At 50.3% G+C, this 20,121-nt stretch overlaps 4 protein-coding genes across 7 annotated transcripts in view; all 4 read left to right on the top strand.

The window, feature by feature from the left end:
* Positions 1 to 3,873, top strand: part of mapk4 (mitogen-activated protein kinase 4) — a 9,168-nt gene extending 5,295 nt beyond the window's left edge. Inside the window, 5 exon segments of the mRNA XM_062454945.1 lie at positions 726 to 793; positions 795 to 888; positions 1,241 to 1,409; positions 1,411 to 1,446; positions 2,456 to 3,873. Coding sequence (XP_062310929.1) covers positions 726 to 793; positions 795 to 888; positions 1,241 to 1,409; positions 1,411 to 1,446; positions 2,456 to 3,275 — 1,187 coding nt within the window. The 3' untranslated portion in view covers positions 3,276 to 3,873.
* Positions 3,874 to 5,810: 1,937 nt separating this feature from the next.
* On the top strand, positions 5,811 to 15,926 carry me2 (malic enzyme 2, NAD(+)-dependent, mitochondrial). The gene is given in 16 exon segments (XM_062454959.1): positions 5,811 to 5,932; positions 8,572 to 8,717; positions 9,689 to 9,781; positions 9,783 to 9,823; positions 9,929 to 10,078; positions 10,277 to 10,352; positions 10,521 to 10,682; positions 10,883 to 11,096; positions 11,232 to 11,329; positions 11,408 to 11,521; positions 11,611 to 11,722; positions 11,883 to 12,031; positions 12,324 to 12,426; positions 13,062 to 13,132; positions 13,453 to 13,551; positions 13,882 to 15,926. Coding segments are annotated over 15 exon segments (1,752 nt in total). The 5' UTR covers positions 5,811 to 5,932; positions 8,572 to 8,609; the 3' UTR covers positions 14,044 to 15,926.
* Positions 15,927 to 16,399: 473 nt separating this feature from the next.
* Positions 16,400 to 18,537, top strand: elac1 (elaC ribonuclease Z 1). 2 transcript variants are annotated; one of them, XM_062454952.1, is made up of 4 exons: positions 16,400 to 16,473; positions 16,565 to 16,735; positions 16,915 to 17,385; positions 17,830 to 18,537. In XM_062454952.1, the coding sequence occupies exons 2-4, from the start codon at positions 16,579 to 16,581 to the stop codon at positions 18,336 to 18,338; spliced, it is 1,137 nt and encodes a 378-aa protein (XP_062310936.1). In that variant the 5' UTR covers positions 16,400 to 16,473; positions 16,565 to 16,578; the 3' UTR covers positions 18,339 to 18,537. The 2 variants fall into 2 exon arrangements, with proteins under 2 accessions (XP_062310936.1, XP_062310935.1); XM_062454951.1 differs by lacking the exon at positions 16,400 to 16,473 and having other exon boundaries at positions 16,486 to 16,735.
* A 263-nt stretch (positions 18,538 to 18,800) lies between these two features.
* The window catches only part of smad4b (SMAD family member 4b), a 236,616-nt gene continuing 235,295 nt past the window's right edge, over positions 18,801 to 20,121 (top strand). For all 3 annotated transcript variants that reach the window (XR_009929106.1, XM_062454949.1, XM_062454948.1), the window contains exons 1-2: positions 18,801 to 19,031; positions 19,621 to 20,085. Coding sequence is in view for 2 of the 3 variants with exons in the window: in XM_062454949.1 (XP_062310933.1) it covers positions 19,846 to 20,085 (240 nt within the window). In the remaining variant the exon portion in view is untranslated. The remainder of the gene's footprint in view (positions 19,032 to 19,620; positions 20,086 to 20,121) is intronic.

Below are 20,121 nucleotides of genomic sequence, written 5' to 3'. Positions count from 1 at the left end.
CTCTCCTCTCCTCTCTCTCCTCTCTCTCTCTCTCTCCTGTCCTCTCTCTCTCCTTTCTCTCCTCTCTCTCTCTCCTGTCCTCTCTCTCTCTCTCTCTCTCTCTCTCTCTCTCTCTCTCTCTCTCTCTCTCTCTCTCTCTCTCTCTCTCTCTCTCTCTCTTTCCCTCCTCTCTCTCCTGTCTCTGACCAGCATAACAATGACCATGAAGACGTATTTGCTGTTTGAGCAGACTGTGTTGTTGACAGGGTTGTGTAACCCCCTCCAGTGCTGACGTCCTGCGTCTGAGGCTGTAAGTGCTGGGAGAGAGCTCCCCCTGCTGGGAGAGAGCTCCCCCTGCTGGCAGAGAGCTCCCCCTGCTGGCAGAGAGCTCCCCCTGCTGGAGGAACTAGTTCAACCTGACAAGCAATTTCCAGACAGACAACAGGGCTACAGAACATAAATCAACAGAGCTCAAAATTAAAAAAATGAATTCATTTGATATTTGAGTTATTGTGGTACATAACATATATAGTATGTAGGTCTTATTATAGTTAGTCTATAATAGTCTTATTCTATATGGCTTTTTTAAGTATCTTAACTCATGAAGTTGTTTCTTTCTTCGTTTTTTATGGTTGGGCACGTGGACTGTATATGTTCCTGGCTTTGTTGTGATTGGCTGCTCTGTGTTCCTGGCTTGTGTGTGATGGCTGCTCTGTGTTTCTGGCTGTGTGTGATTGGCTGCTCAGGGGCTCACGAGCTGGAGCAGATGCAGCTGATCGTGGAGACGGTGCCGGTGTTGAGAGAGGAGGACAGGCCAGGACCTCATACAGGTCATGCCCTCTTACGTCTGCCAAGACTGGGGGGTCAAGAGGTCACTACGAGACCTGCTGCCGGAGGTGGACGACCAGGGTGAGGAGAGGGGAGGAGGGGGGGAGGGAGGGAGGGAGGGGGAGAGGGAGGGGTGGAGAGAGGGGGAGAGGGGGGAGGGAGGGGTGGAAGGGGATGAGGGGGGAGGGAGGGGAGGAGGGGGGAGGGGGGGGAGGAGGGAAGGAGAGGGGGGGAGGAAGGAGAGGGAGGGAGAGAGAGAGAAGGAGAGAGAGGGAGGGAGAGGGAGGAGGGAGGGGGAGAGGGGGGAAGGGGGAGGGAGGGGGAAGGGGGAGGGAGGAACGATGGAAGAAAACAAACGAGGGGAGGTGTGTGTATAATGTGTGTATAATGTGTGTATAATGTGTGTATAATTTTTCTCTCCTCCTCCCTCCAGCCATTGACTTCCTGGAGCGCATCTTGACCTTTAACCCCGCGGACCGCTTGACGGCAGAGGCGGCGTTGTCCCACCCCTTCCTGCGGCCCTACTCTTGCCCCGAGGACGAACCCATGTCACCCCAGCCCTTCCGCATCGAGGACGAGCTGGACGACAGTCTGGTCACGGAGCACAGCCAACAGCCAGCCCAGTGGACAGTGGGACAGGTGGGGCAGACAGACACACAGGCAGAGAGAGAGACAGACAGGCAGGCAGAGAGAGAGACAGACAGACAGACACACAGGCAGAGAGAGAGAGAGAGAGAGAGAGAGAGAGAGAGAGAGAGAGAGAGAGAGAGAAGAGAGAGAGAGAGAGAGAGAGAGAGAGAGAGAGACACAGACAGACAGGCAGGCAGAGAGAGAGAGAGAGAGAGAGAGAGAGAGAGAGAGAGAGAGAGAGAGAGAGAGAGAGACACACAGGCAGAGAGACAGACAGACACACAGGCAGAGAGAGAGACAGACAGACACACATGCAGAAAGAGAGACAGACAGACAGGCAGAGAGAGAGACAGACAGACAGACAGGCAGAGAGAGAGACAGACAGGCAGACAGACACAGGCAGAGAGACAGACAGACAGACAGACACACAGGCAGAGAGAGAGACAGACAGACAGGCAGAGAGAGAGACAGACAGGCAGACAGACACAGGCAGAGAGACAGACAGACAGACAGACAGACAGACAGACACACAGGCAGAGAGAGAGACAGACAGACAGGCAGACAGAGAGACAGACAACTAGGAGAGGACATGTTAGAGAGACAGGCAGTCAGAGATCTATATGATACATTTATGAAACATAATGTACACGTTCACAGTGTGATGATTGTCATACAGACCTAACACTAGATCACAGCTCCTCTGTGAGAAAACGAGACGGTGTGGAGGGGTACAGAGATGCTTGTTAGCTCTGCTAATTACCTTTCATACTGTCACCGCTCCCTGTCAACCCTGCCCTGTTAACAGACAATTATCTCTTTCTGTCTGTGTGTGTGTGTGAGCGTGTATATACAATACAATCAACTGTCGAGATACAGATTAAACAAAGTAGCAAGTAAACCCTCCCCTCCCCTCCCCTCTCCTTCCCTCCCCCCCTCCCCTCCCCTCCCCTCCCCTCCCTCCCCTCCCCTCCCCTCCCCTCCCCTCCCCTCCCCTCCCCTCCCCTCCCTCCCTCCTCAGGTATGACAGCAGCTTGTCTTCAGACCTGTGCTTGCAGCAGCCTGTACCGTGTCTTTCTGGCCACAGACCCTCCGACCGTGGCGAGGAGGAGGAGGAAGAAGAGGAAGAGGAGGAAGAGAGGGTGCAGCGAGACCCCCGGGCCGACTCCCACACGCTCCTGGAGGAGGCGCAGGTCGACCCCAGGAAGTACTCTCACAGCAGCTCGGCCGAGCGCTTCCTGGATTACTCCCACTCCTCCCTGGACCGTGCCGGAGGGGGCGGGGCCGAGCTGGATTGTGGTCAGTCATGTGACTACAAGGTGGGCTCTCCTTTCTACCTGGACAGGATGTCCTGGAGGGAGGGCAAGCCTCAGCACTACTCGGAGCCCAAGCTCATTCTGGACCTGTCGCACTGGAAACGCAACAGCCTGCCTCGCCCCTCCCCGCCTGCAGGGGGCGGCGCTAACGACCCGCCCTCCGGCCACACCGGGGATCTCTTCAAGGAGATCTCCCGCTGGGTGGAGAGGACGCAGTCGCGCCTGCACTCCCCCAGCCCCCCCCGGAGCCGTTGTACCACTCCTCCCCCCCGCTCCCCCTCTCCACCCACCGACCTCCCCCCCCTCCTCCTCCGTTTTCCTGCGCTGTTCTCCCGTGCTAGCGCCCCCGCAGGGCCTCGACGAGGAGGAGCAGACCGGCCCTCCTCCCCCACTCACACTCGCTTCCCTTCCTCCTTCCCTCTCTCCCTCCTCCCCTCTGATATCTCCTCCTCCCTTCCCTTCTTCTTCTCCTCCTTCTTCCTCCTGTTTCTAGGCGACCTCCCGGCCACTTCCTGCCCAGGGTGAGGAGACGCACTTTGACCTGGATGTGTTCATCTCGCGGGCGCTCAAACTGTGCGGGAGTGAGGAGGTGGGGGGAGGCGGGGAGACGTCTAAACGGACCGGCATTAACGGGGTTCCCCGACAACGCCCCCCGCCCCCCCAGACACCCAACTCCTAATACCAGCCACTGGATCGATAAAGTTTCTTTAAATGTTTGATTCAGGCAGAGAGACTTTTTTAGACTTTTGTGGTGAAGTTACCAAACGCTACCTTAACCAATAGCTTCAACATCTGTGTGGTAGAAGGTCTGGCATGAGGAAATACCCTGACATGGACATCACGCCAGGTAAAGCTGCTGCTGTTTGCTACAGTGAAGGAGGACAGAGGTCGTAAGGTTGTGAGGTCAGGGTCGATGAGTAGACAGGCTTATGGACCATTGACCAAATCACATCTACGAAACCTTGAGATTGTTTGTTATTTCTTCTTCTAATGATTGTACGTTTTTAACGCTATGTAAGATCAATATGATGTAAGTCTGTCTTGCATTAGAGGGACTTTACATTACAAGAACACCAGCAGACCCAAGCACTGAAACAATATCACTGAGAGGAGGGGAGAGGAGAGGAGGAGGGGATGGGTGGGGTGGAGTGGGGTGGGGAGGGGAGAGGAGGAGGGGATTGGTGGGGTGGAGTGGGGAGGGGAGAGGAGGTGGGGTGGGGAGAGGAAAGGAGACGAGGAGGGGGTGGGGTGGGGTGGGGAGGGGAGAGTTGCCTTCCATCGTGAAGACTGGAGTTCGAATGTATTCAATAACTGACAGTCGTAGCATCTAACATTCATGTATTCTACACCTCCTATCCTTCCCATTGTTTTCAAATCAGTCATTGAAGGGATATTTACCAAAAACATTCCCGAACAAATTTCAATTCAATTTACAGAGACTCTTAACAATGAATCCTTCTTCTGTGTGTTGAGTGAATAACTTCCTCCGCCACTCTGCTTATCTTCTGACAACAGTATGACATTTTAACTGCTGTTTCCTAAAGCTTTGTTTCATCTTTCGGATGTTAATATTTCAGTTTTGGTGACAGTTAGCAGTACTCTCTTTGCGTTCAGAGTTTTATTTGTCTTCTAACTGAATATTGTGTTGGTTTTACGGCGGAGTGATTTGCTTTACATTTGCCTCATCACTCCCGTAACACACAAACCTCTACATCCACCTCATGAATATCCCCCAGAGAAACTCTTCCTCCCCAGAGCCGACAGCCAGGCAGGAGAGTCAGACATACTTATCCAGCCTGAACTACTAAACTTTCAACCTTGCTGCAAATCAATTTCCCCCTGGGTACGAACAGGGAGGAGTTCAAAGTTCACAACATTTGTTGATTACATGAGGTTGTGGGATGTTGTGAACTACATGCAGATCAGTGATAGCTTGATAATAGCTTGATGATCAACTTCTTCATTGATGATGCACAAAGCAATACCCTGGCTGGGCTGTTTCTAGGAAAAAACCTTGTAAATGATGCAGCAGTTTTGTCAAAGGGGGACTGTGATGAAAACATCGGCAGAAACACAAAAATAGATTTTGTCTTGCTAGCAAACAATAACGAGATAATGAAGCACATCAGTTTTGCACTTACGTAGAGCTGGACACACACACACACACATCTGCACACAAACATGTACGGTACACACACGCACACGCACACGCACACACACTCCATTTGCAGCTATCTGGGCCAGCCTCTTATTGCAGTATACAGATACAATAATACAGCCGTCAGCAATAATAATTCTTGAGAGGCCCGGCCAAGTTTATACAAGTGCAGAGTTTCCTTACAACCAAGAAGTCTATGTACATCCTTAGTACATCTTAGTGCTTCCAGCTTGCCGAATGTAACATACTGTAGTTGTTGTGGTTGTGCATGAATTGAACGCTATCGAAATGATTTAAGATTACGACGTTTAAATTTAATATATTTGTTGACCATTCGCCATCTTATCCGTATGCTTTTTCTGGTTTTGTTGCACACTGTGTGACATGACCTATGACCTTACCACTGAGACCAACCGTTTTATTTTTCAGTACCAGTTGTGCTGATCAATAATAAAAATCTACTACAAAATGCCTTGATTGAAGATGTATTTAACTTCTGGACACTGTTGTCATCTGAAGTTAAATTAGTGGAAAATATGGTGTTTTGAGTACAGAAGATACCCTTAAGTAGCCTATTCTACAGAAGCCTGATAACCATTCATTTGATTGAGGTGTGTTGGAGCTGGAAAACAACATACAGGACAGTGGGCCCAGAGGACCAGGTAAGACCGCTGCAGTTGTCAGACACGAACCTGTGCGCCACTTCGGGATGCAGTTATGTTACGAAGTAGTCTGTCTCTAAGAGGTTTCTTTTTTAACTGGTTTAATGGAGAGAGAAAAAATCTGCATAGAACCGATTTGAACCAATTCTTATTTTATGGAGGGTTGAAGACACTCCAATAGAGGGATGGTTATGAGAACTTGGCAACCCCTTTCTCAGCCCTCATATTTCACTACTGTCAAAAAAACACGCCGGTTAGAAGCGGAGGCAGATGAAACCACACTGTACATGTCTCTAATACTATGCCTTTTAACTGCATTTTGTAATAAAATAGAGTACTCTTTTTTAATCTTTTAAGCTGAGGTAAGATGCCATATTGCTATTTTTATTGATGATAATTTTCTTTATTTAAGAACTTCGAATAGCTATCAAGCCATAACTCGATTCAGACAAATGCAAATGATTGAAGGCTGAATTCTAGCAAACTGTACTAGCTAGCCGCTTAGCTCCAGAACTGTCTGCGTACATCTAGTTAGCCAGCTAGCTACAGTATAGTTAGCGACCGCTTGCCTTCAACTAATATGACAGGATGTCCGTATTGATGGTGATGAGGAGGATGATGATGATTGCATACCAGCACGGGTTATGTGTTTAACAAAGGCGCAAGTGTTGTCTAACATGGATCGGATGAATGTCCGAGAATGTGTCGCTTGGTGCGTGCTAGCGGCTTAGCCACTCTCATCCCCTACAGTACAGTGTCACCTGCAAGACTATTTCAACTAACCGGACCATGCATTTCGTGGCTTTTAATTTGCTTAAAATTATATTGTTGTGCAGGATGTTTTCACGATACTATCAGCGGTATTTTAAACGGCACGGCGGAGCCCCCAGTGTAGATTTGGTTACCAGTCAACATCGAGCCAAAAATAACTGTTTGAAATGTCATAGATAGAAGGTCACAGTGTTCCGTAGAAGGAGCTAGCAACAAGCTAGGCTGTAAGATATTATTTTTTTGAGAAACTAGCTAATTTAATACAGCAGGTAGGCCTACAATTTAGACTTCCAAAGGATGGATCTTGATGGCGAGTTTGGAGCAGTGTGTGGAAGTATGTTTGACTGAGTCGGTGTTTGCCAGAGCGACAGTGAGCGTGAGAAAGACGGTGACTGATATAACGGTTGAGTGTGTGACAAATATTGAGAAACAAAGAGTTTGTGCGAGAGAGAAAGAGAGAGAACAAGTGAAAGAGGTTCGACAAGCTTTGAAAATGTTGTTCGGTTTGCCACACCGGTTAGTGTGTTGATATAGTTATTACAAGAGCCTGTCAAAACGCTCAACACTCAAAGGTCTGTATCACGTGTATGCCTGTGGTGCACTCTGCACCCTGTAAAGTACAGTGATAAAACACTACTAGTTACAATACCATAATCATAATTCACACAAACAGAGAGAGAGATATACTGAAAGAGAAGATAGGGGTAAGGGAGTTAGAAAGAGAGAAAGATGATGGAGAGAGAGAGTGAATGAGGGGTGTGTTGTGTTCATAAGGAAAGAATGAATGGACTGGTTATGGAGATGAGGTGTGGCTGTCCTGTTTGTGGAGTGATTTCACATCCCTACCTTCTGTAAAGCCAGTCATTAATTAGCTCTCTCAGCAAAGTCAATTTGCACACATATGAGACCACTAGCTAGACTCGTAACTTGCCAAATACCATGTGTCTACTAGTAGCAACATAGTTCTCTTCTCCACAAAACCGAGTATTTAGTCATCCATTCAGCATAGACATGGAAAATCAAATCCTCTGCGTGCAATAGCTATCTTCTGTTCAGCTGGTTTCTGTTCTGTAAACAGGGCTGATCTGCCTGTCAGCGAGATTTGTACTTCCTGGTTCTCTCCTCTGTTTGTCTGACCAGTGTCCCAGTCACATGATTGGTTGAAGGTTTGACTGCAGGTGTAGAGTACTGCCAGTACCAGGGACAGTCTCTCTCTCTCTGCCACTGTCTCTCTCTCCCCCTCTCTTTCTCTCATCCTTCCAGCCTTCCCTTTACATATCAGCGTGCCACGGGGAGCTGACCCCGGTGTTAGCCATGCATGACGTGCCTGCCACAATGATGTGTGGGCCAAGGCTAGTACAGTGCTAGGCTAGGCTAGTACAGTACAGCTGGGGCCAGGGCTAGGCTAGGCTAGTACAGCTGGGGAGAATGGGATGGAGGTCGGGGGGGAGAGGGAGAAAGGGGGCTTGTTTATCATTTACAGACCCGCTGACACAATAACAGGCATGTTATCGCTCAACTGTATTGTTAGTGTGTTTGAGCTGGTCTCCAGAGGTACAAACTTTGAATAAATCAAACTCACCTTGAAGAGGCATTCGTCAGGCTTGGTGTTTCTGCCTCTCTCTTCCTGGTTCAAAACACAATGACTCAACGATGACTCAACACATGATTGCTGCTTTTATTTACAGTGTTTCTATTAAAGAGGGATTAGGGCAATCTTTCCAGTGCTGTAGATTAGACGTAGTAAATTACTTTCTTCTCTTCAGATTACAGATTCCCGGTTGCTGTCATCAGCTGTAATCCTTCATCTCATCTCAGTTTTTCTGTCTGCCTGCCTGTCTGTCTGTCTGTCTGAAAAAACACTCAGTAATAGAGAGGGGAGACGTAATGTATGGAAGAGAGAGGCCTGCAGTAACCCAGCGGACCCCTCTCTCCAGGCACCCTAAATACCTCCTGACCCCCTGACCCCAGGCACCCTGCCTGCCCATAAATAGGGCTTCTGCAGCTGAGTTAGACCTTTGACCCGCAGGGTCAAGGTGACCTGCTCACAGGCAGTTTTAGAGAGGTCCAACACCAGGTGTAAATCATAGCTGTGGGAACAGTTTTATATGGGGGAGAAAGCAGTAAATATTTGTGTTTTTGTTACCAGGCTTCTGAACCGTGTCTAGTCAACAGTATGACCCGATCACTGAAATAGTACATATAACAACATCTGTGACATTTATTCCAGACCCTGACCCCGCCTCCTGACCCTTGACTCCTGCCGCCATGCTGTCCAGACTGAGGGCGTGTCTGCGCCCCTGCGGCCCCCCCGCTCGCTGGCTGCACACCAAGGAGAAGGGCAAGCCCCTCATGCTCAACCCACGCACCAACAAGGTGAGACACACACACACATACGGGATACACACACACACACACACAGGATACACTCCAAGGAGAAGGGCAAGCCCTTATGTTCGCTATGCTTCTGTAGTGTTTCATCAGACGACTTGTGGTCTGCGTGTGTGTATGCGTTTGTGTGTGTTTACGTGTGTGTGTGTGTGCGCTGGCTGGCTCTGTAGAGGTCTTCAAGGCAGGACTGCACCATCGGGATGACTCAGCAGAAAGGGGCACTCACAGGGGGGGGGGAGAGAGGGGGGAAGGGGGGAGAGGGGGAGAGGGGGGAAGGGATGCATTATAGAACCCCCTCTGTCTCTCTCTCACTGTATCTCTCTCTCGTTTTCTCTCTCGGAATGTTATGGCATCCATATGTGTGCCTGTTCAGCCTCCCCTCCTCCTCTGCCCCCCCCAGCCCCCCATCCCCCTTATGAGGGGTGTTTCTCTATAGATTTGTCCCTATTGGCTTCTTAAAGAGACCCTCCCTCCTGCCTCCACTTCCCTCCCTCCTGTCTCCCCCTGCATTCCCCCCTCCTTCCCTGGGCCTCCCTCCTCTGACACCTCTCTCATTTCACACCTTCTCCCAATACTGAGAATGAGAACTGCCATGTGAGCACACACACACACACACACACATGCATACATAAACAAACACCTTCTGTTTACCTCCCCCCCCCTCCCCACACACACACACACCCACACTCATGGTGGTGATGCTGATTGGAGTTGACAGCAAACTGTCCCGTCCTTGAAACAAACCCTCTCTCCTCTTCCCCCTCCCCTTATGTATCTCCCCCCCCTCTCTCCCCCCCTCTCCCCCCCCCCCCCCCCCCCCCCCTCTCCTCTCTCTCTCTCTCTCTCTCTCATCTCTCTCTCTCTCTCTCTCTCTCTCTCTCTCTCTCTCTCCCCGTCTCTCTCTCTCCCCCCCCCCCTCTCTCTCTCTTCCCATCTCTCTCTCCCCCCCCCCCCAGGGCATGGCCTTCAGCCTGCCTGAGCGTCAGATGCTGGGGATCCAGGGCTTGCTGCCCCCCAAGGTGGAGAGCCAGGACATCCAGGCCATGCGCTTTCCAGAGGAACCTCAAGAAGATGACCGACCCCCTGGAGAAGTGAGCCTGCCCCCTCACCCCTTCATCCACCTGCTCCTTCACTCATTCATTCATCTGCTCCCTTGTCAACACGTTTGTTACCATTTAGTAATTGTACCCCCCCAGGTACATCTACCTGATGGGGATCCAGGAGAGGAATGAGAGGCTGTTCTACCGGGTGTTGATGGAGGACATAGAGGACCTGATGCCCATCGTGTACACCCCCACTGTGGGTCTGGCCTGCACCCAGTACGGGCACATCTTCAGGAGGCCCAAGTAAGACCTCCACCTTCCTCCTTTCTCCTCCTCCATCCTCTCCTCCTCCTCTCTTTTTCTATTGTACCTCCATCCTTCTCTTCCTCATGCTCCTCAACTTCCTCTTTATCCAGCTATCCTGCTAAATAAACCCACTCTCTCTCTCTCTGTCTCTCTTTCTCTCTATTTCTCTCTCTCTCTCTCCCCCCTCTCCTTCAGAGGTCTGTTCATCTCCATCCTGGATCGAGGACACATCCGCTCCATCCTGGATAACTGGCCGGAGACCAACGTAGCGGTGAGCTCTGTTCCTGCCCCCCCTCCACACCCCAACACTCCCCTACACCCCCCCTCCACACCCCAACACCCCCCTCCACCCCCATCCACCGCCCCAACACTGATACCAATCAGTATGTGCTTCAGAGACCAAGCACCTCACCTCCCCCCTTCTCCCCTCCCTGCCCAGGCGGTGGTGGTGACGGATGGGGAGCGTATCCTGGGTCTGGGGGACCTGGGGGTGTTTGGGATGGGAATCCCAGTGGGGAAGCTGTGTCTCTACACGGCCTGCGCCGGGATCCGCCCCGAGAGATGCCTGCCTGTCGTCATCGACGTGGGCACCGACAACGAGGTGAGAGGCCAGCCCACACAATCATATATATATACTTTATATATATATATCTTTCTCTCTCTTCCTCTCTCTCTCTCTCTCTCTCTCTCTCTCTCTCTCTCTCTCTCTCTCTCTCTTCCTCTCTCTCTCTTCCTCTCCGTCTCTTTCTCTCCCTCCCTGAGAGGGTCAGTAACACCCAGCCTTCCTCCATGCCCCCCCAGACTCTGCTGCGCGACCCCTTCTACATGGGTCTGTACCAGCGCCGGGACCGCTCGCAGCTGTACGACGACCTGATCGATGAGTTCATGGAGGCGGTTGTGGACAAGTATGGCCAGGGGACGCTGATTCAGTTCGAGGACTTCGGGAACCACAACGCCTTCCGCTTCCTCCGCAAGTACCGCGAGAAGTACTGCACCTTCAACGACGACATCCAAGGTCCCTCCCTCCTCTACTGCTTACACAACAAGAGGTTTACCTGCTCAGGCCAGGGCTTCAATACACCTGCAAAACTGTGTTGAGAGTTTATTCTGGTTGTGTCCTGATCACTGTGTGTGTGTGTGTGTGTTACAGGGACAGCGTCCGTGGCACTGGCAGGTCTGTTGGGCGCTCAGAGGGCGATCGGTAAACCCATCACTGAACACAGAGTCCTGTTCCTGGGGGCCGGAGAGGTAGGAAACACACACATACACACACAGTCGTGTTCCAGCTCTCTGGTTCTGACACACACACACACCTTTACTGCGCAGGCTGCTCTGGGCATTGCCAACCTGATCACCATGGCGATGGTGGAGACAGGGATGTCCTATGAAGAGGCCCGGCACAAGATCTGGATGTTCGACAAGTATGGACTCCTGGTGAAGGTGAGTGTGTGTGTGTGTGTGTGTGTGTGGATGTCTGTACTTTTCTGTATGAATGAGTGTTTATAAAATTAACGTGTGTGTGTCTCCAGGGCAGGGCTCAGGAGACGGATGGTAACCAGGAAGCGTTTGTTCATGACAGCCCTGGAGAAGTGAACAGCTTCCTGGATGCTGTCAACACCATCAAACCCACCGCCATCATCGGTCTGTCTCCCTCTCCCTCCTCTCTCTATCTCCTATCTCTCTCTTTCAATCTCTCTCTTTTTCTCTCCCATCTTTCTCTCTCTCTTTACTATCTGATTCTGCCAGACTTTAAACAGTCAAAATAATTCTAATCCCTCCTCCCCTCTCCCCCTCCCCCCAGGTGTGTCAGGTGCAGGCCGGCTCTTCACCCATGATGTCATCAAGGCCATGGGATCTCTGAACCAGCGACCAATCATCTTTGCCCTCAGCAACCCCACCACCAAGGCTGAGTGTACTGCTGAAGACGCCTACACCACTCACAGAGGTACTGTCTGCCTGCCTGCCTGCCTGCCTGTCTGTCTGCCTGCCCGTCTGTCTCTCTGTCTGCCCGTCTGTCTATCTGTCTGCCTATCTGTCTGTCTCTCTGTCTGCCTGTCTCTCTGTCTGTCTGTCTGTCTGTCTGTCTGTCTGTCTCTCTGCCTGCCTGCCTGCCTGCCTGCCTGCCTGACTGTCTGTCTGTCCATGTGTTCTCCCTCCTACCTCCTGCTGACTCACCCTGGCGTGTCTCTTTCTGTCTGTCTGTCTGCCTGTCTGTCTCACCCTGGCCTGTCTCTGTCTCCAGGGCCGGTGTCTGTTCGCCAGTGGCAGTCCGTTTGACCCCGTGACCCTCGCTGACGGGAGACTGTTCATGCCTGGACAAGGGAACAACGCATACATCTTCCCAGGTGAGGGAGGGACAGAGAGAGGGAGGGAGAGGTAGAGGGACAGAGAGAGGGAGGGAGAGAGAGGTAGAGGGAGGGAGGGAGGGAGAGAGAGGTAGAGGGACAGAGAGAGGGAGGGAGAGAGAGGTAGAGGGACAGAGAGAGGGAGGGAGAGAGAGAGGGAGGGACAGAGAGAGGGAGGGAGAGAGAGGTAGAGGGACAGAGAGAGGGAGAGAGAGAGAGGGAGGGACAGAGAGAGGGAGGGAGAGAGAGGTAGAGGGACAGAGATAGGGAGGGAGAGAGAGAGGGAGGGACAGAGAGAGGGAGGGAGAGAGAGGTAGAGGGAGAGAGAGGAAGGGACAGAGAGAGGGAGGGAGAGAGAGGTAGAGGGACAGAGAGAGGGAGGGAGAGAGAGAGGGAGGGAGAGAGAGGTAGAGGGACAGAGAGAGGGAGGGAGGGAGAGGTAGATAGTGAACTGGAGATGGACGATGCTGATAGAAAAGACTCCTTTGCCCAGTTCTCTTTGTTTGACTTTGGCTCTCTATTTATTTCTGTCCCATTCTGTCTCTTCTTCGCTCTCTCTCTATCTACCCCCCATCTCTCTCTCTGTCTCTGTCTCTCTGTCTCTCTCTCTCTTTCTCTCTCTGTCGCTCTCTCAGGAGTGGCCCTGGCTGTGATCCTCAGTGGAGTGAGACACATCAGTGATACAGTCTTCCTGGAGGCTGCCAAGGTAAGGACCCTCTCTCCTCCCCTCTCTCCTCCCCTCTCTCCACCCCTCTCTCCTCCCCTCTCTCCTCCCCTCTCTCCTCCCCTCTCTCCACCCCTCTCTCCTCCCCTCTCTCCTCCCCTCTCTCCTCCCCTCTCTCCTCCCCTCTCTCCACCCCTCTCTCCTCCCCTCTCTCCTCCCCTCTCTCCACCCCTCTCTCCTCCCCTCTCTCCTCCCCTCTCTCCTCCCCTCTCTCCACCCCTCTCTCCTCCCTCTCCAAGCCACACTCAGCAGGTCCGGCCTTTAGCTCAGTAGTTTAAGTCTGTCTTCCTCTCTCGCCCCAGACCCTGGCAGAGCAGCTTACGGATGCTGAGCTGGCTGAGGGCAGACTGTACCCTCCCCTGTCGGACATCAGAGAAGTCTCTATCCGCATGGCTGTCAAGGTCAGACTCCACTGCTCCCTCACATAGAGACCTCGGTTCAAATCCCACGGGCACATTGTCAATCAATTTTTTTTACTTTGTATTTTGATCCATCCGTCCTCTTATCCCCTCCCCCCCTCCCTCCCCCCCTTCCCTCTCTCCCCCCCTCCCTCCCTCCCCCCCTTCCCTCTCTCCCCCCCTCCCTCCCCCCCCTTCCCTCTCTCCCCCCCTCCCTCCCTCCCCCCCTTCCCTCTCTCCCCCCCTCCCTCCCCCCCCTTCCCTCTCTCCCCCCCTCCCTCCCTCCCCCCCCTTCCCTCTCTCCCCCCCTCCCTCCCGTATCGTCCCCTGCAGGTGGTGGAGTTTGTCTATGCCAATGGCATGGCTTTCCGCTACCCTGAGCCCACGGACAAAGAGGCGTTCGTGCGTTCGACCATGTGGAACACCAACTACGACTCCTTCCTGCCTGACATCTACGACTGGCCTGCTGTCTCCTTCAGCCCCAAGAAGGACTGAGAGACCAGGGCCTACGACTGGCCTGCTGTCTCCTTCAGCCCCAAGAAGGACTGAGAGACCAGGGCCGAGTCAGGTCCCAGAGGACAGGAGGGTGAGGGGGGCAGATGACACCACTCCACGTCTTTGAGACCCGTGCAGTTGTCTGGAAAGAAGGTGCTAGAAGTTGTATGTCAGGACGGAACCGGAAGTCGTTTCTAACATACTCCTAGTCTAGGCTTGGTTTACGACCAAAAGAACCAATCGGAAACCAGCAAGCACTCCATTTTCTGCCTTTGTTTTGATCCATTTTTATTTATTTCATCCAACTTTGACACTTGTTTTTAATGTTAATCGTTTATGTTTTGATATTGGATATAGTAGTTTTTAAAGTGTTTAAAGACGATTCAGAATCGCCCCCCCCCCAAAAAAAAAAAGTTTGTAAACTAACCAACACTCCATAGACAGGGTTATAGAAGAGGTATTAAGCTGCTTGGGAAAGAAAATATTTATTTTATTCTGTGCACAAAGACAACAGCGACGAAAGCACTTGAATCATCTGTATGAAATATACAATATGCGAGTAGAACATCTGTCGATGTATTAAAAAATATACCTATATAGTTTTTAACGTTATATGAATATTATGTGTTGCTTCTGCACTTGAACCGTAAGGTGGCAGATGGAGTGTTTTTATGGTTATGTACTGGGCATGTATGTGTGACATATCACAGTCTCTTACCATATCTAACCTGAAGATTGACTTGTAAAACCGTGACGTTTGCATTGTTTTCTCGTTTATTTTTTATGTTCAGTGTTTCTCCGTCGGAATCTCTCGATCTAGATTACAAAAATAGCGAATGGGATGCTAGGTTCTAGTATAGTCGTCCTTTTGGCATATAGTTTGTCTATAGTGTGACGCTCTCTAAGTATCTGCAAATATATGCTGTAGCAGGCCCACACCAAGCTCATAGCACTCCACACAGTCATGTCTGAGGTATGAAAAGACTGCATCCTTTTTAAAGAGTTTGTACTGAATACCCTAGGAATGTTTTATACCCGGGCGTCAACGTGGCGTATGTTCATGTAAGCCACATGCACACACACACACACAGAGGCACACACAGGCACACACAGGCACACACAGGCACACACAGGCACACACAGACACACACAGACACACACAGACACACACCGACACACAGAGAGGAACACAGACACGAAGGAACTATTGAGGACATGTCCGTCCGAAAGAACTAGAAAGTGACGTAATTCACTTACCACTCAGGTTTAAGGTAATCAAGTAAAGTAAACTGCATAGGGCTTGTTGAGCTGCGAATCAAAGTCTGGGCAGGTCTTCGGTCCTGTACACTCCCCTCCCCATGGGTTTAGCCAAGTCCTAAACTAAAATGTTTTCAACGGAGATAGAATCATTCTCTTACTTTAGGACTTGTCCTAATCCATGTCTGGGAAACTGGGCCTAAATCGTACATCTCACTGTTCTCTGTTAACTATACCCGAAGAACAATTATGTGTTAGATAGCCTACCATATAACTATCATCAACAAATGATAGGATATAACCACACCAAAGCTGAAATGGTCAGTATGCTCTTCTGCTTACAGCATGGGAAACAAAACAGTAAGAAATTCCAGTCAGTGTTTGTCTGTAGTCATGCCCATATAATGTAACTCATTGTCATTTATGTCTGTTGAGTATAACTGTTGTAATTGTTCATCACAGGTTGAATTCCCGACTATATCCTCTGATGTCATTATGATGTTTATGAAGTTTATTTTTGTTACGCGGTGATATTGCCTTAGCGTTCAAACACGCACAAAGCGGTGTTTCATGCAGCTCCAGAACTCTGTTCCAAGTGCAGAAATAAACTAGTTTTACACATCTGACCTTTGTCTCCAGTTCTAAATGATGATTCAGAGTGCAACTGTAGGCAAATCCTGGCCCAGTTAAGGATCACAACGACCACACAGGAATATAGCTCAGTGGTACAACACAAGAAATGGCAGGTTTGAAATCCCCCGGACAATCCCCCACTAGATGATTTAATGCATGGAATAATAATGTCCTCTACCTCTCTCTCCCTCCCTCTCTCTGTCCCTCTACCTCTCTCTCCCTCCCTCTCTCTGTCCCTCTACCTCTCTCTCCCTCCCTCTCTCTGTCCCTCAATTGGCATTTGGACATTATTATTCCATGCATTTCTCAATTAAAAAACACATCAGAATAAAAACCTGTGTGGTTTCTCACCCTACTAGGCATGTCCAGTCCTTCCTCCACTTCAAGTTCAAATTAGGAGTAGAGAAAATGGACCAACATGATATAAGGTTGTTTTTACTTACTAACGTTTACGATTTGCCTATGGTGTGTGAGAGCAAGTGCACGAGGGAGCAAGGCAGGCCACAACTGTTTGGATTGGAACACAACAGCGATCACCTGGTACGTCATCGATCTGCGACAGTGTATAAACCACACACGCCGACAATCCATTTGCTGTTGGTGGATTTTAACTCATTTCTGTCGATACTAGATTTAAGTTTTGAGATGACGATGGACCTGACATTCCTGGGGACGGGGTCTGCGTATCCGTCCCCTCACCGTGGGGCTTCTGCGCTCGTGCTCAGGACGGAAGGAGAATGTTGGCTGTTTGATTGCGGAGAAGGAACGCAGACTCAGATGATGAGAAGCTCACTGAAGGCTAGTATGTTGTTCACATGTCAAAAGTACATGGCGTGGATTGTAGCCAATCGCTCACTAAGGACGATCATATTGTGTAGATGGTACTTTGGATCATTCAAAGCTAGCTCGACTGTTGAACGTAATTTCAGCCATAACGAGTGATCGATCAAGCTGCGTTATTGCTTTGATCCCCCCCCGCAGGTCGCATCACCAAAGTGTTCATCTCCCACCTCCACGGGGATCACCTGTTCGGTCTCCCTGGGTTGTTGTGCACTGTAAGCCTCAACACCAGCCCCACCCAGCCCCCAGCTTGTGTGGATATTTACGGTCCCCGCGGTCTTAGGAAGTTTCTCCGGGTAGCCCTGGAGCTTACCTCCTCCCAGCTTCTCTTCCCCTACGCAGTCCATGAGCTGGAGCCTACCCCGGACCAGAGCCCCCCGGACGGACACCTCAGCCCAGAGACCACCGCCGACTCTGGGCCTCTCCACCCTCAGGAGCTGCCCGGTCGGACGGTTGTCCTGGATGTCACTCGTGACTGCTACGTTCTTCTGGAGGACCAGCAGTTTGTGGTGTTGGCTTTCCGGTTGTTTCACAGGGTCCCGTCTTTCGGCTTCTCCGTGCAGGAACGGGACCGTCCTGGAAGACTGAACGCCGAACTACTGAAAGAGCTTGGTCAGTAAACCTAAACACAATATGGACTTAACCAGTATGTTTGTCTGATTGTTTTCAAAACCTTTTTTTTTTAAACTTTTGTTCAACGCTTTTCTTTATAATATTTTGTTCTTAACCGTATTTTTTCAAAACTTAAAAAAAGGAGAGGAGGAGAGGGGAGAAGCTGAAGTAGAAGCAGAGTAGATTAAAGCAGTTCAGAGTATAATAGTGTACAGTAGAGTAGAGTAAGCCTACTCATCAATCAACTTTTTTTGTTTGTATCTTTTTTTTTTAAAACTTTTTTTCAACCTTTTTTCAAACCTTTCTTTCCAAACCTTATTTCAAATATTTATTAAAACTTTGTAACCTTTTTTTTTTTAAATATATTTTTTCCTTAAAAACAACACAAACACACAAAAAAGTAGCAATTTGCAAATATTTGTTCCATGGGTGTCCCTGCCCCAGGTGTGCGTCCCGGCCCAGTGTTCGGGCGTCTGAAGGCAGGTGAGACGGTGACGTTGGAGGGTGGCCGGACGGTGACCCCCAAGGAGGTACTGGAGGATCCCATCCCAGGCAGGAAGGTGTGCATCCTGGGCGACTGCTCCTCGCCGCTGGGAGGGGGTCTCCAGGGGGCGTGTCAGGGGGCGGACCTCCTGGTCCATGAGGCCACGCTGGGGGACCAGCAGCGGGAGAAGGCGGTGGAGCGTGGGCACAGCACGCCCGGCATGGCGGCGGAGGTGGCTCGCTCGTGCGGGGTGAGGCGGCTGGTTCTTTACCACTTCAGCCAGAGGTTCCGGCCGCTGGCGGCGAGGGGGGAGGGGGAGGAGGGAGGAGGGAGGGCGAGGAGGGAGGGGGAGGAGGATGTGGGGGAGCTGGGGAGGCAGGCGGAGGAGGCGCTGCTGGGGACTGGGATAGAGGTCACCCTGGCCGAGGACTTCCTCACCCTGCCCATTCCCCTCAAACGACCCAACTGAAACCTTGTATGCTTTTATAATGTTATGATTCCTGCTGCATGCTTGTAACAATATGATCCCATTAAAACCTTGTGCAGACTAATGCCCTTATAATGCTATGATTGTCCCTTATTACCCCCATTGAAACCTTTTATAGACTTATACACTTATAATGTTATGATTTGTGCCACTGTGTGTCCGTTATGACTGAGTCTTTTGTTTGAAAAATAAGTACAGGTGAGAAGAGGGGTGAGATGATATCTGTGTGAGATTTTTGAATCTGAATTGAGTGAAATAAACCCTAATAAATACAAATTCAAGTAATTTGTCTTTTAATTCAAAATCGTTTGCGGCAATAGTGTCTGCTATTAAACTAAGTTATTTTGGTACGTTTTAATTAAGACTCTTGCATAGAAGTAACAGTAATGCTCTCTGTCAATCTGTGATTTCGTCGCTTTTATTGCCCATGCGCAGAACGCCATATTGAAGGAAACTAGTTGGAAACGAGGATCGGCTAGAGGAGACGTTTACCAAGTCTGGGATTTCTTTCAAACCAGCGCTGTATTCCTATGCACGTTTCTGTTAATACTACGAGAATCTAGCCACGGTATTATCAACATGCGTTTATAGTTGTTCTGGAATTCATGCGGATTACCGTTGAAGCACGGGCGATTTGCACGATTCCCGTGCGAAATACCTGGTGGAGTTTGCACGGTATGTGTGTAGCTCTAGGATCTCAGCTGCTAAGATTGCTATCAAAGGCCATAGATAACATAGAATAATATATCGCAATTGTATAAAGATCTACGGTAGAAACAGGTAATATTGTATATAACGGGTCATTATCTACTAATTTCCTTGCTATTTAAATAAACTAGCTTGATAGTTAAATCAAAATAAATTAACTACTAGCTAGCTAGGCTAGCATGCTAGCGAGGTTGGCTACTGTAGTTAGCTAGTGACATCACACTCCTGCTAGCTATGCTAATGTTGTGCAGCTTGTCTAGTGTTCTTCCTCACAAGATGCCGCAGCTATAACATTGCTGTAATTTGAACGATCACAGTTAACCTCTGAACGAACCTGAAAGTTAGTTACCTAGCCTGTGTTTAAAAGAACTAGCCTAGGTAGATCTAGCATACATGGAGACAGCGCCCAAACCCGTGTTGATCAACAATAGCGAGCTACTGTAGCTTTCAGATTTAGTGGCTTTAATCACAGTACACACGCTCACGTTGTGTGTTTCTGTACCTTAATGAACGTTTTTTACCCCTCATTTTGAACCCTACATCTTTGGTTTTGCAGTGGTGCGATTCGGGGGTGACGCGCCTGAAGAGTCGGAACAATAATCTCCCGGTCCGGGATGCTTGCACTGGCCTATCCTGGACTACCAACGGACTGAACCGATGTGGCTCTCCACATAGAAAAGCAACAAATCAACCCCCCAACTGCGACTGGGACACGGAGAGCCTTCGTTTCCCGACTCTCCCGTAAAACTGCTAAGACCAGCATACACCAGTGGTCCTCACGATGTCCATCACCAACACGCCTACCAGCAACGATGCGTGCCTCAGCATCGTGCACAGCCTCATGTGCCACCGGCAGGGCGGGGAGAGCGAGACGTTCGCCAAGCGCGCCATCGAGAGCCTGGTGAAAAAGCTAAAGGAGAAGAAGGACGAGCTGGACTCGCTCATCACCGCCATCACTACCAACGGAGCGCACCCCAGCAAGTGCGTCACCATTCAGAGGACGCTAGATGGGCGTCTGCAGGTAGGGAAGACCCGAGAGACACACACACACACACAC

Source organism: Osmerus eperlanus, chromosome 28 (assembly GCF_963692335.1).
Source record: "Osmerus eperlanus chromosome 28, fOsmEpe2.1, whole genome shotgun sequence".
Taxonomy (NCBI): domain Eukaryota; kingdom Metazoa; phylum Chordata; class Actinopteri; order Osmeriformes; family Osmeridae; genus Osmerus; species Osmerus eperlanus.
The sequence above is the reverse complement of the archived record's forward strand: the minus strand, read 5'-3'. Positions and strand labels throughout refer to the sequence as shown.

What these genes read in the sequence shown, in the direction of transcription:
- elac1 (XM_062454952.1), top strand. Translation starts at nt 16,579, where the DNA reads ATGACGATGGACCTGACATTCCTGGGGACGGGGTCTGCGTATCCGTCC. An exon ending in GAGAAGCTCACTGAAGGCTA is followed by an intron (nt 16,736 to 16,914) that starts GTATGTTGTTCA and finishes CCCCCCCCGCAG; the next exon opens with GTCGCATCACCAAAGTGTTC. An exon ending in CGAACTACTGAAAGAGCTTG is followed by an intron (nt 17,386 to 17,829) that starts GTCAGTAAACCT and finishes TCCCTGCCCCAG; the next exon opens with GTGTGCGTCCCGGCCCAGTG.